The sequence below is a fragment of the Phyllostomus discolor genome, chromosome 2 (assembly GCF_004126475.2).
Source record: "Phyllostomus discolor isolate MPI-MPIP mPhyDis1 chromosome 2, mPhyDis1.pri.v3, whole genome shotgun sequence".
Lineage (NCBI taxonomy): Eukaryota > Metazoa > Chordata > Mammalia > Chiroptera > Phyllostomidae > Phyllostomus > Phyllostomus discolor.
In genome coordinates, this window is record NC_040904.2 from 193,851,165 (window position 1) to 193,865,404 (window position 14,240).

At 40.0% G+C, this 14,240-nt stretch overlaps 1 protein-coding gene across 1 annotated transcript; it reads left to right on the forward strand.

Annotated features, from left to right (window-relative positions):
• Window positions 1-10,194: 10,194 nt before the first annotated feature.
• On the forward strand, window positions 10,195-13,995 carry LOC118498747 (developmental pluripotency-associated protein 3-like). Its single transcript, XM_036017376.1, has 4 exons — window positions 10,195-10,318; window positions 12,118-12,377; window positions 12,825-12,857; window positions 13,609-13,995. The coding sequence occupies exons 1-4, from the start codon at window positions 10,249-10,251 to the stop codon at window positions 13,711-13,713; spliced, it is 468 nt and encodes a 155-aa protein (XP_035873269.1). The 5' UTR covers window positions 10,195-10,248; the 3' UTR covers window positions 13,714-13,995.
• The last annotated feature ends 245 nt before the right edge of the window (window positions 13,996-14,240 follow it).

Consider the following 14,240-nt stretch of genomic DNA (forward strand, 5'->3'; position numbering starts at 1 on the left):
CCTGGGGCGCCGGGACCCAGGCCCCTGGGAGGATCGCCCTGCCAGACGAGGTCTAGGCCCCGTGGAGGGAACTCTAGTGATTCATTAACGTAGCGTCTGTAACAAGGTTTCAAAACAGCAGCCCTTCTGTCTGGCTGACCAGACTTTCCCTTTCTCTGGAATTCACTACCAGACCCTACATTTCGTACCAGGATTTCTTATCGTCTGTCCCCAGCAGAATGTGTGCTCCTTGAGATCAAAACTTTGGTTTTTGCTTGCAGCTCTCTCCGCGTGACCTGAAGCCAGCCAGGCACGCTGGGATGAAAAGATTTCTGATCTAGAAAAGGCACCTGGGGAGAAAAGGTGGGGTCATCAGATAAGAGAGAAGGTGGAGACAAGACTCCTGAGGTCACCAGGTTGCAATCTCTGGGACAGATTGGAATTTTATAAGTACACTCAGGATTTTAAAGCCTTTGTCCCTCCTTCAGCCCTCAGGCAGATTAAGCCATTTCACTGTTTAACATTCCTAAAGGGTAAATTTGGAAAAGCAATCTCACAGAGGTTGGTGAAAAGAGGTCTAGCTCTAAGCGAAGTTTTAAAGCTTCCTTGTATTTTGTTCTTTTCTCCCATCAAGGACATTTTTTTGATGGGGAAAAAAGCTGATAGAAAACGCGTGGGGCCCCGAGTTCAGCCTGCCGCCACTGCGTTCTCACTGCCCTGCCGCAGAAATGAGTCTGAGGACTGCATGGCTCTGTGCACAGTTGGCAGTTTTCTCACAGATATTTCCTTTGACTTCCTGTTGTGTCACTGGAGAGACCTATGGCCCCTTCTCGTCTGGTTTGAGGAGGTTTACTTAATTATATTCCTCCTTCAAGGGCTGGAAATTAATACAAATAATCTGGATTTCCTTTGTTGCCAAGAAGGGCGTTATGTGGTTTATTTGTATCTTCCTAGAAATTTTCTTCCATAGTCATCTGGGACCACTCAGGTTCGAGGTTGGGTAAACTCCCATAGTGGGTCCATGGAGGTCTAGTCACAGCTTGAAGCCCTTCATAAATATTTGTATCTGGACAGAAAGGTGCCATGTTGGGCTCCCAAATTGTTTCAGGTGGGCCTAAAAACAACTTTAGCTCCAGTAGAGCAGACTTCCAATAAATGGTAGGCGAAACTGTCCTAGAAATTCAATTTCTATCTCCTATTATCCTATCAAATAAATTTATCTGCCAGCCCATTTAAAAACAAGGAACAATTAACTGGAAGAATTAGGTGGTTGGCTATAGAGATTGAATTAGAAGTGATACCGTTCCAATTCTATTTTCTCTCTAACACTACACCTTCTACAATTCTATTGAAAAATATAAAGAGTCCATGTTTTCTAGTCATATCTCTTTGTGGTTGCCTAAAACCTCCCACTTGCAAGGTGGGCCTGGGTGTTCTATGGCAAAAGGAAGAACACTGGCAATATACCCCAACACAGAAAATGTTTAAGTTTACTGGTCTGGTTTCCTTAAAGTTTTTCTTGCCAAGCAGTTCTTCAGCCTCTTGTACTTGTCCCACTTTGTCTTCTGCCAAGGGGAGTACAGAATACCACAAAGGAGCAGGTTGCAAAGCATTTCTAGGCATTAACAGTTAAGTCATGTGCAACTAGCAGATACATTCTGAAGATCTTATGCACAAAATATCCCTATTATAGACAACAATATTGTATGTTAACTTCAAAGTTGCTAACAGACCAGGGTTGTTTTGTTTTTTTCTTCAGTTACAGTTGCCATTCAATGTGATTTTATATTAGTTTTGGGTGTGCAGCATGTTAGGATGGCCAGTGACCTGGGCTGTGAAAGAATTCACACAGAGAAGAAAATGTAGAGAATAAAGTTTTTATTCTCTCAAGAAGAAATGAGAGGGACAGGGTGTGGAGAGATACACCAGCCTTGCAGGGTGGGGGCTTTGAGCTTCTATTGCATTGTAATTGGATTAAAAACGGGTGGGGTTGATGTTGTGAGGCCCCTGGGCTGCTGGGGCGTTGTAACTGGAGGCTGCAGTTGGTTCCAGTATTATCTTTTGCCTGTGGCTGTAGGGAGTGGTTAGTTCTGTTTTTGCTTCCAGTAATTTCCAGTCCTGTGGACACGTTCAGAAGAGTAAAATGGGAGTTATGTTTAACAAGGTCACAGGCCTGCTCAGCAAATGGTACCACAGTAGCAAATGGCTCTGGCTTTACCCTTTCACAGCATAGTGGTTAGACAGATATACAATTTACAAAGTGATCCCCCTGATAACTCTAATACCCACCTGGTACCATACATAGTTATGAAAATATTTTTTTAAGATTTTATCTATGGTTTAGAGGAAGGGAAAGTGAGGGAGAAAGAGATGGAGAGAAACGTGTATGGGGAATGTTGAACAGTTAGTTGCCTCTCTCCTTGCCTTGACTCGTGACCTTTTGGTTCACAGGGCTCTGCTCAACCAGGCAAGGTAGTTATTACAATACTATAGAGCATATTTTCTATGCTGTACTTTACATCCCTGTGACTATTCTGTACTACTAATTTGTACTTCTTAATCCCTTCACCTTTTTCCCCCAGCCCCCAAATGCGCTTCCATATGGCAAACTTCAATTCCTTCTCTGTGTCTATGAGTTTGTTTCTATTTTGTTTGCTCATTAATTTTGTTCTTTGGATCCTGTGTATAAGTGAAATAACATGGTATTTGTCTTTGTCTGACTTAATTCACTTAGCATAATACCCTTGTGGAGGAGGGACCAACTTTACTCTCAAGGTTCTTCTGGCTGGTCTCATAAATCAAATAAACATATGACAGATTAGCAAAAGAAAATAACCAAATCTAATACATGCATACTTATGTTTGGGAACCTTGTATAGATGAAGAGAGTCAAAGACTCACATGCAGGAGAGGTTCAGAGACAGAAAGGGAGATCAACATATGCAAGACATTTTGAGCCATGGATGAGGTAATGCATCTTGGGGGCCTCAAAGGATCATTGTGGAAAAGAAGAGCAGACCTTTAGTAAATAAAAGTTTGTCCTGCCCTATAAATAGGTCAAAAGAGGTTATCTCCAATAATTTCTTAGTATGTGTAAGGCCTCTGATTCCAGTTCTTCCAGTAGTTAAGGGGAGAGGCAGAAGTTTCACTTGAGCCTGAAGTTAAAATTGCCTTTAGCTCAAAGTAATCAGTATACCACCAAGGCACATTTTGAATGGCTTATTCTGAATCCCCCACACCCTCAGTGTCCATCCATGTTGTTGCAACCAACAGGTCTTAATTGTTCTCCTAACACAAAATAAATTTTATGATGTGACAGACGTATTAGCTAACACTATGGAAGTAATCATATTGCAATATTTAAACCTATCAAATCCACACGTTGTATATGTTAAACTTACACAATGTTTTGTCAATTATATCTCTAAAAAATTAAATTCTTATCATTAACATCCTCCCTCCAAAAGAGTAAGTCATGCAGAGTTCAAGAAATTAATATTGCCCTGGCTAGTGTGGCTCAGTTGGTTGGGCATCTCCCCGCAAAGCAGCAAAGGTTACAGGTTCAGTGCCCGCTCAGGGTGCTTATGAGAGGCAACCGATCGATGCTTCTCACTAACATTGATATTTCTCTCTCTCCTTCCCTGCAAATTAAGTTTGATAGGTTGGTTTCTCCTTTCCTTCCATATAATTAATTAAACTATTTCTTTGACATGAACAGTCTTAGTGTCTGGAACAGAGCCCCACCATCTGAGAGAATTCAGATCCTTAAATGAATTGGAACAGTTTCCCAGCGGCCCTCTTTTGTAAGCCAAAATTAATTTTAGGCTGTAATAAAGAATAAATAGTATTTGATTAAAAGGAGCTGCAGCCTGGGAGACACAAATTCAGGTAACAACCTAAATTGTGTTCCACCAAGAAAAAGGGGAGGTTGCCTTTTACAGTTAAATTCCTGCCCAAGGTCCCAATTAGGTCTGTTTTATGTAAATGAATTATCTAAATTGTGCAGTTCTGATCGGGTAGGGCTGCTGCTGTCTTCTGCTGCCTTCCCCATTTTCTTTTTCCCAGAAGCAATATTTACCTCTGCATTGGCGTGTGTGTGTGTGTGTGTGTGTCTGTCTGTCTCTGCATTTCAAAATAGCAAGTTTATAAAGACACTTGTTGATTTATTTTCATTTTAGGTATATCAGTGTTCCTGGTAAAGGGTATAATGTGCATTTGCAGTGTTCTTTGGACATATTCAATTCTATAACAGGGGGAAAAAAGTTGGGTGGGTGAAAATCTTAAGAAGTGTTAAGCATAGACATAAGCTCATAGCTTATGAAACAGAGGTGAAACTCATAGAACTGTGATTATTGAGTAAACAAGTAGCAAATGAGACACAGGATTCATAACATGTGTCTAAATAGACAGTAAGTAAAACAGTCAACAGTCACCTGTAAGAAAAAATCAGTGATTAGTTACAGAAAGAAAATGGAAAGAACAAGTCACAATCATATCACCTATAGAATGACAACTCTGTCACCCCTAAATCAGTCACCTATTAGTGGCACTCACTATTATCCCATTCTGGTCCCACGTGCTCTACCTTAGAAAGGCAAATAAAATTTGTGGTTGTTTTCCAGGCCAACTGACAAGCTGCAGCTAAAACCAAGCCCATTTCCCTGGCAGAACCAGTGTGTCATTGGTACCTTGTACTTTCTGTCTGGGGGCCCCTTCCTCAAACTTCAGTTTTGGTTCTATAACCAACCCATTGATGGGAAAATGGAGAGACAGGAAGTATGAACACTGTGTAGATTAGGAAAACATTTTTCTTGACACTGTTAAGGTTCCTTCCTGGCAGGGTCTGAAAATTAAACAGAGGAAGGCAGATTAGCAGGAGAAAAACATACACATTTATTTAATGTAAGTTTTACATGACACAGGAGTCTTCATAAGGAATGAAGACCTGAAAAAAATAGTTAACCTGAGTGTTTTTATGCTAGGTGTGATGAATGGAAAGTCATGGAAAGATATGATAGAACAAAGAGTATGCACTAAGTATAAAAGCTAGGAAACCCAGCAAGTCCTGTTCACCTGGCTTCTTCTCAGTACCCCTCTGTGGTAAAGGTAAGGGTGTTTCTGCCCTTCAGGTATAGGGCAGGCCTCTCTCACATGAGGATCTTATGATTTGCCTCAGGAGAGGAGGTCAGAGAATGATCACAGAGACTTTCCTATTTCAGCTGTTTTCTCAAACTCCTTCAGCTTAAAATATTCAATTGTGCCAAGGTATCATATTTTAGGGTAGTATGTCTGGAACCATATCAATTTATCCGTTAACTTGGAAAGTAAAATCCTTCCACTTAGCTTGTTTCCTATTCTTAAAAACAAGATTAAGGCCCTCACTGGGTAGTTCAGTTGGTTAGAGCTTTGTCTGATTCACCGAGGTTACAGGTTTGATCACTGGTCGTGACTCATACAAGAATCAACCAATGGCCTTGGCTGGTGTGGCTCAGTGAGTGGATTGAGTGCCAAAGGGTCACTGGTTCCATTCTTGGTCATCAGTCAACCCATGCCTGGGTTGTGGGCCAGGTCCCCAGTTGGGACAAGGGACAAATGTCAATGTATCTCTCATGCATGTGCATCAATGTTTATCTTACTCTCTTTCTCCCTCCCTTCCTCTCTCTAAAAAAAAATAAATAAAATCTTTAAAAAAGAAAGAAAAAGAACCAACCAATCAATGCATAAATAGGAGAACAACAAACCGATATCTCTCTCCTTCCATCTCTCTCTTCCTCTCTCTCTCAAATCAATCAATAAAATTCTCTAAATAAAATAAAAATTTTGACTGACTAAATTTTAAAAATCTTATTGGTTTTATTCAATGATTCATGAATTGGGCAGTATCCAATATAGCAGATAGAAAGGAGCTGCAAAGAGCTATACAAGGAAAGAGATTTTATAGGCAGATGGGAGCAGATATAAGGAAGTTGTACTAGACCAGAAAAGCAGATTGTTTATTCCAAAGTTACTTTATGGCATGGCTCTGGTCTATAGAGCAGATTACCTAACTAGAGCTGATCACAACATTCCTAATTAACTGGTTTAAAATTGCACTTCTGAACCCTGGCCAGGTAGATCAGTTGGTTAGAGCATTGTCCCACTATACCAAGTTGTCAGTTTGATCCCCAGTCAGGGCAGTTACAAGAATCAACCAATGAATGCATAAATAAGTGAATGTTTTTCTCTCTCAAATCAATCAATAATTTTTTTTAATAAAAGAAAATAAAAATTCCATTTCTGAGAGAGCTGAAACTGTCATTAGTCTAGGTTTGGTGATATGGGGGCTTAGCATAAACTACTCTATTTTGGGCCTGTTGTTTTGTTTTTAGCATTCTAAATCTGTTTGCGTACCTCATTCCTTTTGCTTTGATTTTTGCTGTTTTAAATTGGCATTTAAAACTTTTTTACATGAAGATCATTTGAGATCTTGCTCCCCAGCATATATCATCACATTGGCTCAAATAAACTCTTAGGAAAATTAAAAAAAAAAAAACAAAAGCAAGCTTTTGTTTGTTTGTTTTGTCTTTCTTCTTTTTTCAAACCTTTCTGTCCAGGGCTGACATTCAACTGATCACAGTGAGGAAGCTGCTCTGATGCAGAGGAAACCCCCAACCCAGAAACAGGTCTTCTACAAATGGTTTAGCACGAGCCTGGGGTGTGTTTCAGGCAAGGCGGTGACCTCTTTTCCAATCCTGCCCCCAAAACAACCTTTTAATATGGTCTGTGAGCCCTTCTGTTTCATGACCTTTGGAATGGCTTACCTGGTAGTGTTTTGTAGCAAGTTAATTTCCCTCAAGACAAAGGAGTATATGTAGGTGGTGGCACTTTTTAGAAACAATGTCTAAAAATGTTCCATGCTTGCTCAATTGTTTATCTGAGCACAGAATTCTAGGTTAGAAATCATTTCCTTTCAGAAACTGAAAGGTATTTCTCCATTATCTTCTAGTACCCAGTGTTGTTGCTAGGGAATTTGAAGCCATTATATTTCCTGATCTTAGATTCTCATTTTCTTATATTTTTTCTCCTGTTTTACATTTGTTTATGGTTTTGCTTTACTTGTTAAGGGAATGTCTTTGATTTTTTTTCTTTTTTTTAAAGATTTTATTTGTATGGATCAAAAACTATAGTACATTTACACAATGGAATTCTATGCAGCAGAAAGAAAGAAGGAGCTCCTACCCTTTGCAACAGCTTGGATGGAACTGGAAAGCATTATGCTAAGTGAAATAAGCCAGGCAGTTAAAAACAAATACCGTATGATCTCACCTTTAACAGGAACCTAAACAACAAAACAAAGAAACAAGCAAAATATAGTCAAAGACACTGAAATAGAGGATAGGCTGACAGTGACCAGAGGGGAGAGAAGAGGGAATTTCAGGGGAATGTCAGGGGAATTTCAGGGGAGGATGGGAAGGGTTTACAGGAACAAATATAAAGGACACAGACAAAAACAAGGGGGGGTAGAAATGGGAGGGAGGTGGGGAAGGCTGGGTGGGTGGGCTGAAATGGGAATAAAGGACAGAAAAATTTACTTGAACAATGATTAAAATAAAATTTAAAAAGTAAATTAAAATATATTTTATTTGTTTATTTTTACAGACAAGGGCAGGGAAGGAGAAAGAGAAGGAGAGAAACATCAATGTGTGGGAAATACATAGATTGGTTCCCTCTTGCACACCCCCAACTGGGGACCTGGCCTGCAACCCAGACATGTGCCCTGACTGGGAATAACCAGTGACCTTTCAGTTCACAGGCTGGCACTCAATCCATTGAGCCACACAAGCCAGGGCAATTTTTAAAATTTTCTAGAAAGAGCATCCTGTGGGGTAGTGAACACACAATACCATGTACAGATGATGTTGTAGAAATGTGCACCTGAAACCTATATAATTTTGTTAACCAGTATTAGCCCAATAAATTCAATAAAAAGAGGAGAAAAAATATCCTGTTTATTTCAAAAATATTATGATGGTTTTAATTTTTGAGAAATTGTTTTCTTGACATGTCCTCTATAGTCTTTTTTTTTCAAGTTGCTTTATTCTATTTGTCTTCTTTTGTTTGTTAATGTTTATACTATTACATTTGTTCCCAGTATTTTTCCCTTTTCCCACCTCCACCCAGCCCCACCCTCTCCCCTCCCTCAGTTAATCCGCATATTTTGTCCACGTCCTTGGGCCATGCAAAGTGTTCTTTCGTTAATCCTTTTACCATTTTTCATCCAGTTGCCCCCTTCCTCTCCATTCTGTTTGACTCTTTTAAAAAAAGATTTTATTTATTTATTTTTAGAAAGGCGGTAGGGGGAGAGATAGATCAGTTGCCTCTCCAATGCTTCCAACCAGGGACCTGGCCTGCAACCCAGGCAGGCATGTGCCCTGACAGGTAATCAAACCAGAGACCCTTAGGTTTTGTGGGGCGATGCCCAATCCACTGAGCCACACCAGTCAGGGTTGTTTGCCTTTTTTATCTCATCTTACAAACTATAAGGGAAAAAAACATGTTAACTAGAAAGGTGTAAGTTTTTAAAATTGTTAAATCTTGTTCAAAATTGTTTAAAATTGTTAAATATGCTCTTGAAGCATATTTAGGGATTGTGTTTCTGAGCAATCCTCTCAGTATTTCCTTTTGGCTCAGCTTCTGCCATGTTTAAGTGAGCCAAAACTCCACCATCTACATCCCACACCTTCCTGTAGCTGTTTTCCTCACCTTTTTCTTAAATCTGATTTCTTTAGTGACAGTGTTTATGTCAGTCCTTTTCACTGTCTCACCTCTTAATCTTAAATCTCCCACAATGAGATTTTTGTCCTCGCTTCTCCAATGGAAGTCTCAGAGACAGTTGTAAGAGACGGTCCCAGGGCAAAAGGGAGAACAGCTGGGAGATGAACAACAGGAGTAGAAAGTTAGGAGCACCGTAGAATCTTGCGTCTTAAACTTTAGGTCACATTCAAATCACCAGGGAACGTTAAAGTGATGATTGATTGATTGATTAGCAGCCTCAGTCTTTGATTCAGTAGGTGTGGGTTGGAGGTTGATACTTTCTAATCACATCTAACGAGTTACCAGCTGCCACTGATGCTGCCTACCTGGATCAGGGCCACACTTGGGAATCACTTTGAATGAAGTGTTGTAACATAATGTTTTATTCTGCTGTTCTTTTCAATTCTACTCTTTATTTTTTGTTGCAACATAACATGTTTATGGCTACTCCTCATCCCTTACAAAAATATTTCTTGATCATAATTTCAACTCTTGCTTTTTATTATAAACAAACAAGATTGCTAATGCATACTTGCTCACAGTTTCCAGCAAAACAGGGAATGGGAGAGGTTGCACATGGAATAGGAGATGGGAAAAAGAAGATTGCGTCACCTGGGGACTCATTCTATCCCTCGTAGAAAAGCAGCAGTTAATGTGGGTGCTTTTTGTTAGAATTCAACACAAGACTTAGGCAGGGTGGGAGGGAGAAATTTATTAATTAATTAACTTTAGTTGCTTACAAATGTTAAATGCTTTTATATGTATAGTTTATAAAACAAACTAAAATTACAAATCTAAAATACACATCCATCAAACATCAAGCTAATAAGCTGTTTATAATAGGCACCTGTTTCTCTCCTACTTCCCCCACACCAGCAGACTTCCCCTTATAAGCATCCAATGATTTAAGATGAGTCAGGCCAGAAAAACTTAAAGGAAACTTTCTCAGTTAACTTAATTGGGAGTTAATCCAAAACTGGGAGAAAACTGCCCTGTTCTTCTCTGCTCTAAAACATTTAAAGTACAGTTCACAAACCAGTAGACATCTCCAGAACTAGAGTTCGAAAACCAAAACTAAACTAAATTTTAAGGCAACCTTAGGGAGACGCAACTCCAGAGGAACTAGATAAATTTTCCACCCTATTTGACAGAGGGCATGATTACTGTAACCAGAGCGAATGAAGGATTATCTATCAGTCCCACAGGCCTACTCCCACCCACTGAAATCCCTTTAATCAGCATCATTTACATAAAAATAGGCGGGCTGATTGGTTTATCCATGTTTTAAAAGGAAACTGGACTCAAACTTTTAGTCTGCTCTTTCACGTTTCGTTGGAGTCCACGGGTTCTCTCGCTCTTTCTAGGCTATAGCCTCCTTTCCCAGCTACTTTGTAGCAGTTGGAGAGTTCTGAGTATCACCATCTACTGAACTCTTTGGGGAAATCTTAGGACCTTCAGGCCGTGACTAGACATCCAATGGACTCACCGAACTTTAACCCAACCTGGACCCTGGAGCCTTTTCAGATGAGTGATGAAAGATGTTTTGGTAAGCCAGATGTTCCTTTTCTTGACTACAATGAGTTGGAGAAGTCAGGAGGCTGCCTCCTTTTTCATACTAACTTGAATGTTTTGGTTTATTTTGTTGAGAGAGACATATATATTAGTTGTTACACTTAATATAATATATGCATTCGTTTGTTGATTCTTGTATTTGGTCTGACCCAGGATGGGACCCTCATCCTTGGTATATCAGCATGGCCCTCTAACCAACAGAGCTACTTGGCCAGGGCCTGACTTTAGTGTTTTAAAGAATACGATTAAGTAGGTCCCTCCCGTGGGGGTAACAAAAACCCACAGAGGACAAACAGGAAAATGGGGAAAGGATGTTAAACTGTGTTACTTGCTTACTATGCTCAGGGATACTTGAATCTTTTAAGCCCAGTTTCTGGGGAACAGCAGCTGAAATTCTGCTAGAACCTGGCTCATAACCTCTTGAATTCAGTATTTCCATTAGCAATACAAGTCAAGAGTGGTAAAGAGAAACCAAAGACATGAAACCTAAACTTCAATTTAACCTCAAAATTTTCTTAATTTTACCAACATTATAGGGATTGGCTTTCTAGGTAAGTCTGTCCTTTAGGAACCTTAATGACAGGGAAATAGCTTTTCAGAAAGGAAAAAAGGAACGGTTTTATAAAAGCCAGTGAATGTGCTCCAGGTCATCCACTGTCACCACCTATAATGCTCAGCCCTCCCGTGATTAGCAGAATAACGAGATTTCTAAGGAGTGGTTGGCTGGAATTGGGTGTGGCTCCAAGAAAAATCTCGGAGAGAGGAGGGTGGGGACCTCATTAGCAATATCCCTGGAGCGCCACTTCTAAGAAAGGCCTAGTTTATATCATACAGCACATTCAGTAGCTGCATCATTGGATGACATGAGTATGCAGGGGCTATGTGTAATGGTTTGGATGAGAGAGGCAAGAGTTAAGTGCTTGGTCTCATAGTGGGTTTGAGTAGACTCACTACTGTGAAAAATCGGGTGTAACTGGAAGGGGTAACAGCCATTTCAACTTCCTCGCTCTGCTTGAGGATGGGAGAGACCTTTGTAATTGGGGTTTCTTTGGCTATTTCACTGGTGTGGTTCTATTTCCAGAAATTGTAATTCTTTTTTTTTTAATATTTTATTTATTTATTTTTAGGGAGGGAGGGAGAGAGAGAGAGCGAGAGAGAGAAACATCAATGTGCGGTTGCTGGGAGTTATGGCCTGCAACCCAGGAATGTACCCTGGCTGGGAATCGAACCTGGGACACTTTGGTTCCCAGCCCAAGCTCAATCCACTGAGCTACGCCAGCCAGGGCTATTTCCAGAAATTGTAATTCTTATAAAGTTGAATTGGTGAAACCTATTCACTGAAACATTTTGACATGTATTAATACTTTATATCCTTCACTTATACTGAAAATTCACACAGAAAATGGAATAACTGCCAGCACCTGATTTCTGTCCCATATTTTTCCACTTGGAATCATAATATTTGGCCACTTTTGACCCCATGGGACAAAAAGATATTCAGAACTACCAATAACAGGAAAATGAGAAAATTTTTGAGAATGGAATGTTTCCTGTAGTGGATTCTTAAGCATCTTCTCAATGTAGCCTTTCAATCGCACAGCGTGCTAGACTAGCATGGTAGGTGGTAATGCAGGAGTCTGCAGGATCCTCCATGCCGAGGAACCCCCTATATCCATGTCCACCTGTTTAAGAGCAAAACCTAGTTTGAGCCTGAGACTAGACTTTGGGAAAATATAGTTTGCCCTAATGGATCTTAAATTTCTCTTATTTCAGCTGACGCTCAAGCTCTCTCAGAACTACTAGCAAGGAACCTTCGTAAACTGACCCTCGACCCTAGTATCCAACTGTCTCCCCTGCCACCAGAAAGTTCACCTGAAAAGCAGGAGAGAGGAAAAAGCGTACAGGGCCCTGGGCTGGGGCTGAGTCAAAGTGCGCTCTACGAAAGGAGGCGTGGAGTGAGGACACTGGCGAGTGTCCGGAAAGAAAGGATGCGAAGGATGTTACAAGTTATTAGATTCCGCACCCTGTCTCTGGTGAGTTACTGTGGTCTGGGCAGACAGCTCTACCCAACTGGGGGCAGGGTCGGGGGGGGGGGGGAGGCACGGACACATCTCATAAATTAAGATGTAAATAGTGATTAACGATCACTCATCAAACTGCACTCAGGATTACACGGTGTGAATAACCTGTTTCTACAGCTTCTCTTCTATGGAAGATATATATATATATTAAGATTTTATTTATTTTTAGAGAGGGAAGGGAGGGAGAGAGAGACATCAATGTGCAGTTGCTGGGGGTCATGGCCTGCAACCCAGGCATGTGTCCTGACTGGGAATCGAACCTGCGATGCTTTGGTTCGCAGCCCACACTCAATCCGCTGAGCTATGCCAGCCAGGGCTCTATGGAAGATATTTAACATTAATAATCCAGCTTTTTCTTGATAGCTTTTAATGCGTGTATTTTTTTTCTTTCCCATGAAGCTTAAAAAAACCCCAGAGGAGAGGAAACGTGAGGTAAATAGAAAATGTCTTACTATACATGATTACATGGCTTTTGGTGTTTTTTATTTGTTTTTGTTTTGTTTTGCTACAGAGAGGGAAAGGAATTGATTGGGTTGGACTTTTTCTGAATCACCAGGCACTATGAGAAAAAAATCAGTTCATCTCTACTTAAAAATAGTCTTTTTGCTTTATTTAAGAGCAGTTTTAGGCTCACAGCAAAACTGAGCAGAAAAATAAGAGTTCCCATGTAGCTCCTGCCCCCACACACTCACTGTCCCCCTCCACTATCAACATCCCACCCCAGAGTAGCCCGGTGTTAGAGTTGGTGAGTCTGCATTGACACATAATTGTTCCCTAAAGTCTATAGTTTACATTAAGGTCCACTCTTGGTGTATGTTTACTTTTCTATATGCTGTCGCAAACATAACAGTCATAATAATATGGTGTAGGATTGGATAAATACCTGAGCACAGAGTGTGCAGTGGCAAAATGAGTCCCTGACATTTAGGGCATTCAGAAAACTGACACTAGAGTTTTTTACTGGTTGACAACAAACAGCAGCTGTTACCATTACAAAATGACCCACACTTTGGCAGTCTTTGCTGCCCATACATTTAAATCCTGTCTCCTTTCTTCCCCAAAAGTTTGTTTTTGACCCTTTTTAATTTTTTTAGTTTCCAAAGGCTATTCTAATATTAAATTTGAGGGTGTGGCTAATGCTTGTTATTTTTATTAATCCAGTTAATGCATTTCTCTTTTTCAGATTGAAGAAAGAGCCAGAAAATTTAGATGCACCTGTCATTACTGCCTAGTTCATGGAGATCCTTCTGATAATATTAACTTGGAGAATAATGACGAGATGGAGTAGATCTAGCCACAAGCCTTATTCTTGTAGTTTTGGCTTTTTGCTGATAATTTTAAGGTCATTATGTACCAGCTTAGGAAAGCTACTCTATGTACTAGGATAGACTGTAGACCAATATTTTGATAGCCTATGATAGAAGTTCTGTGATGTCCTTTTCTTGCATCTTTTTCTTGTCTACCTCAATGCCACTAACTTAAAGGGAATCTATGTATGGGTAGTTTGTACTTGAATGACTTCAATATATTTCAGTTCCTTTTTTCATTTGACCCAAGGGAGTACTAATAGGTCTTGAGTGTCATTGTTGTGTTTTAAAAGCCAGTAACTTGTGCAGAAGGAAATGTTAAAAAAAAAGGGGGGGGGTGGTTTGGCTCGAGCATGATTGGCTCAGGGTGTATTGACTAGATTCTCTTGTTTTCAAAAATTTGAATTGTAATGTTTCCATGTGCTATTTCAATTTTTAGTAGCAAATAAATGTGCACATAAGGTATCTTATTAAAGTTTGAGGCATATTTGAGATTTTTATTCATGTT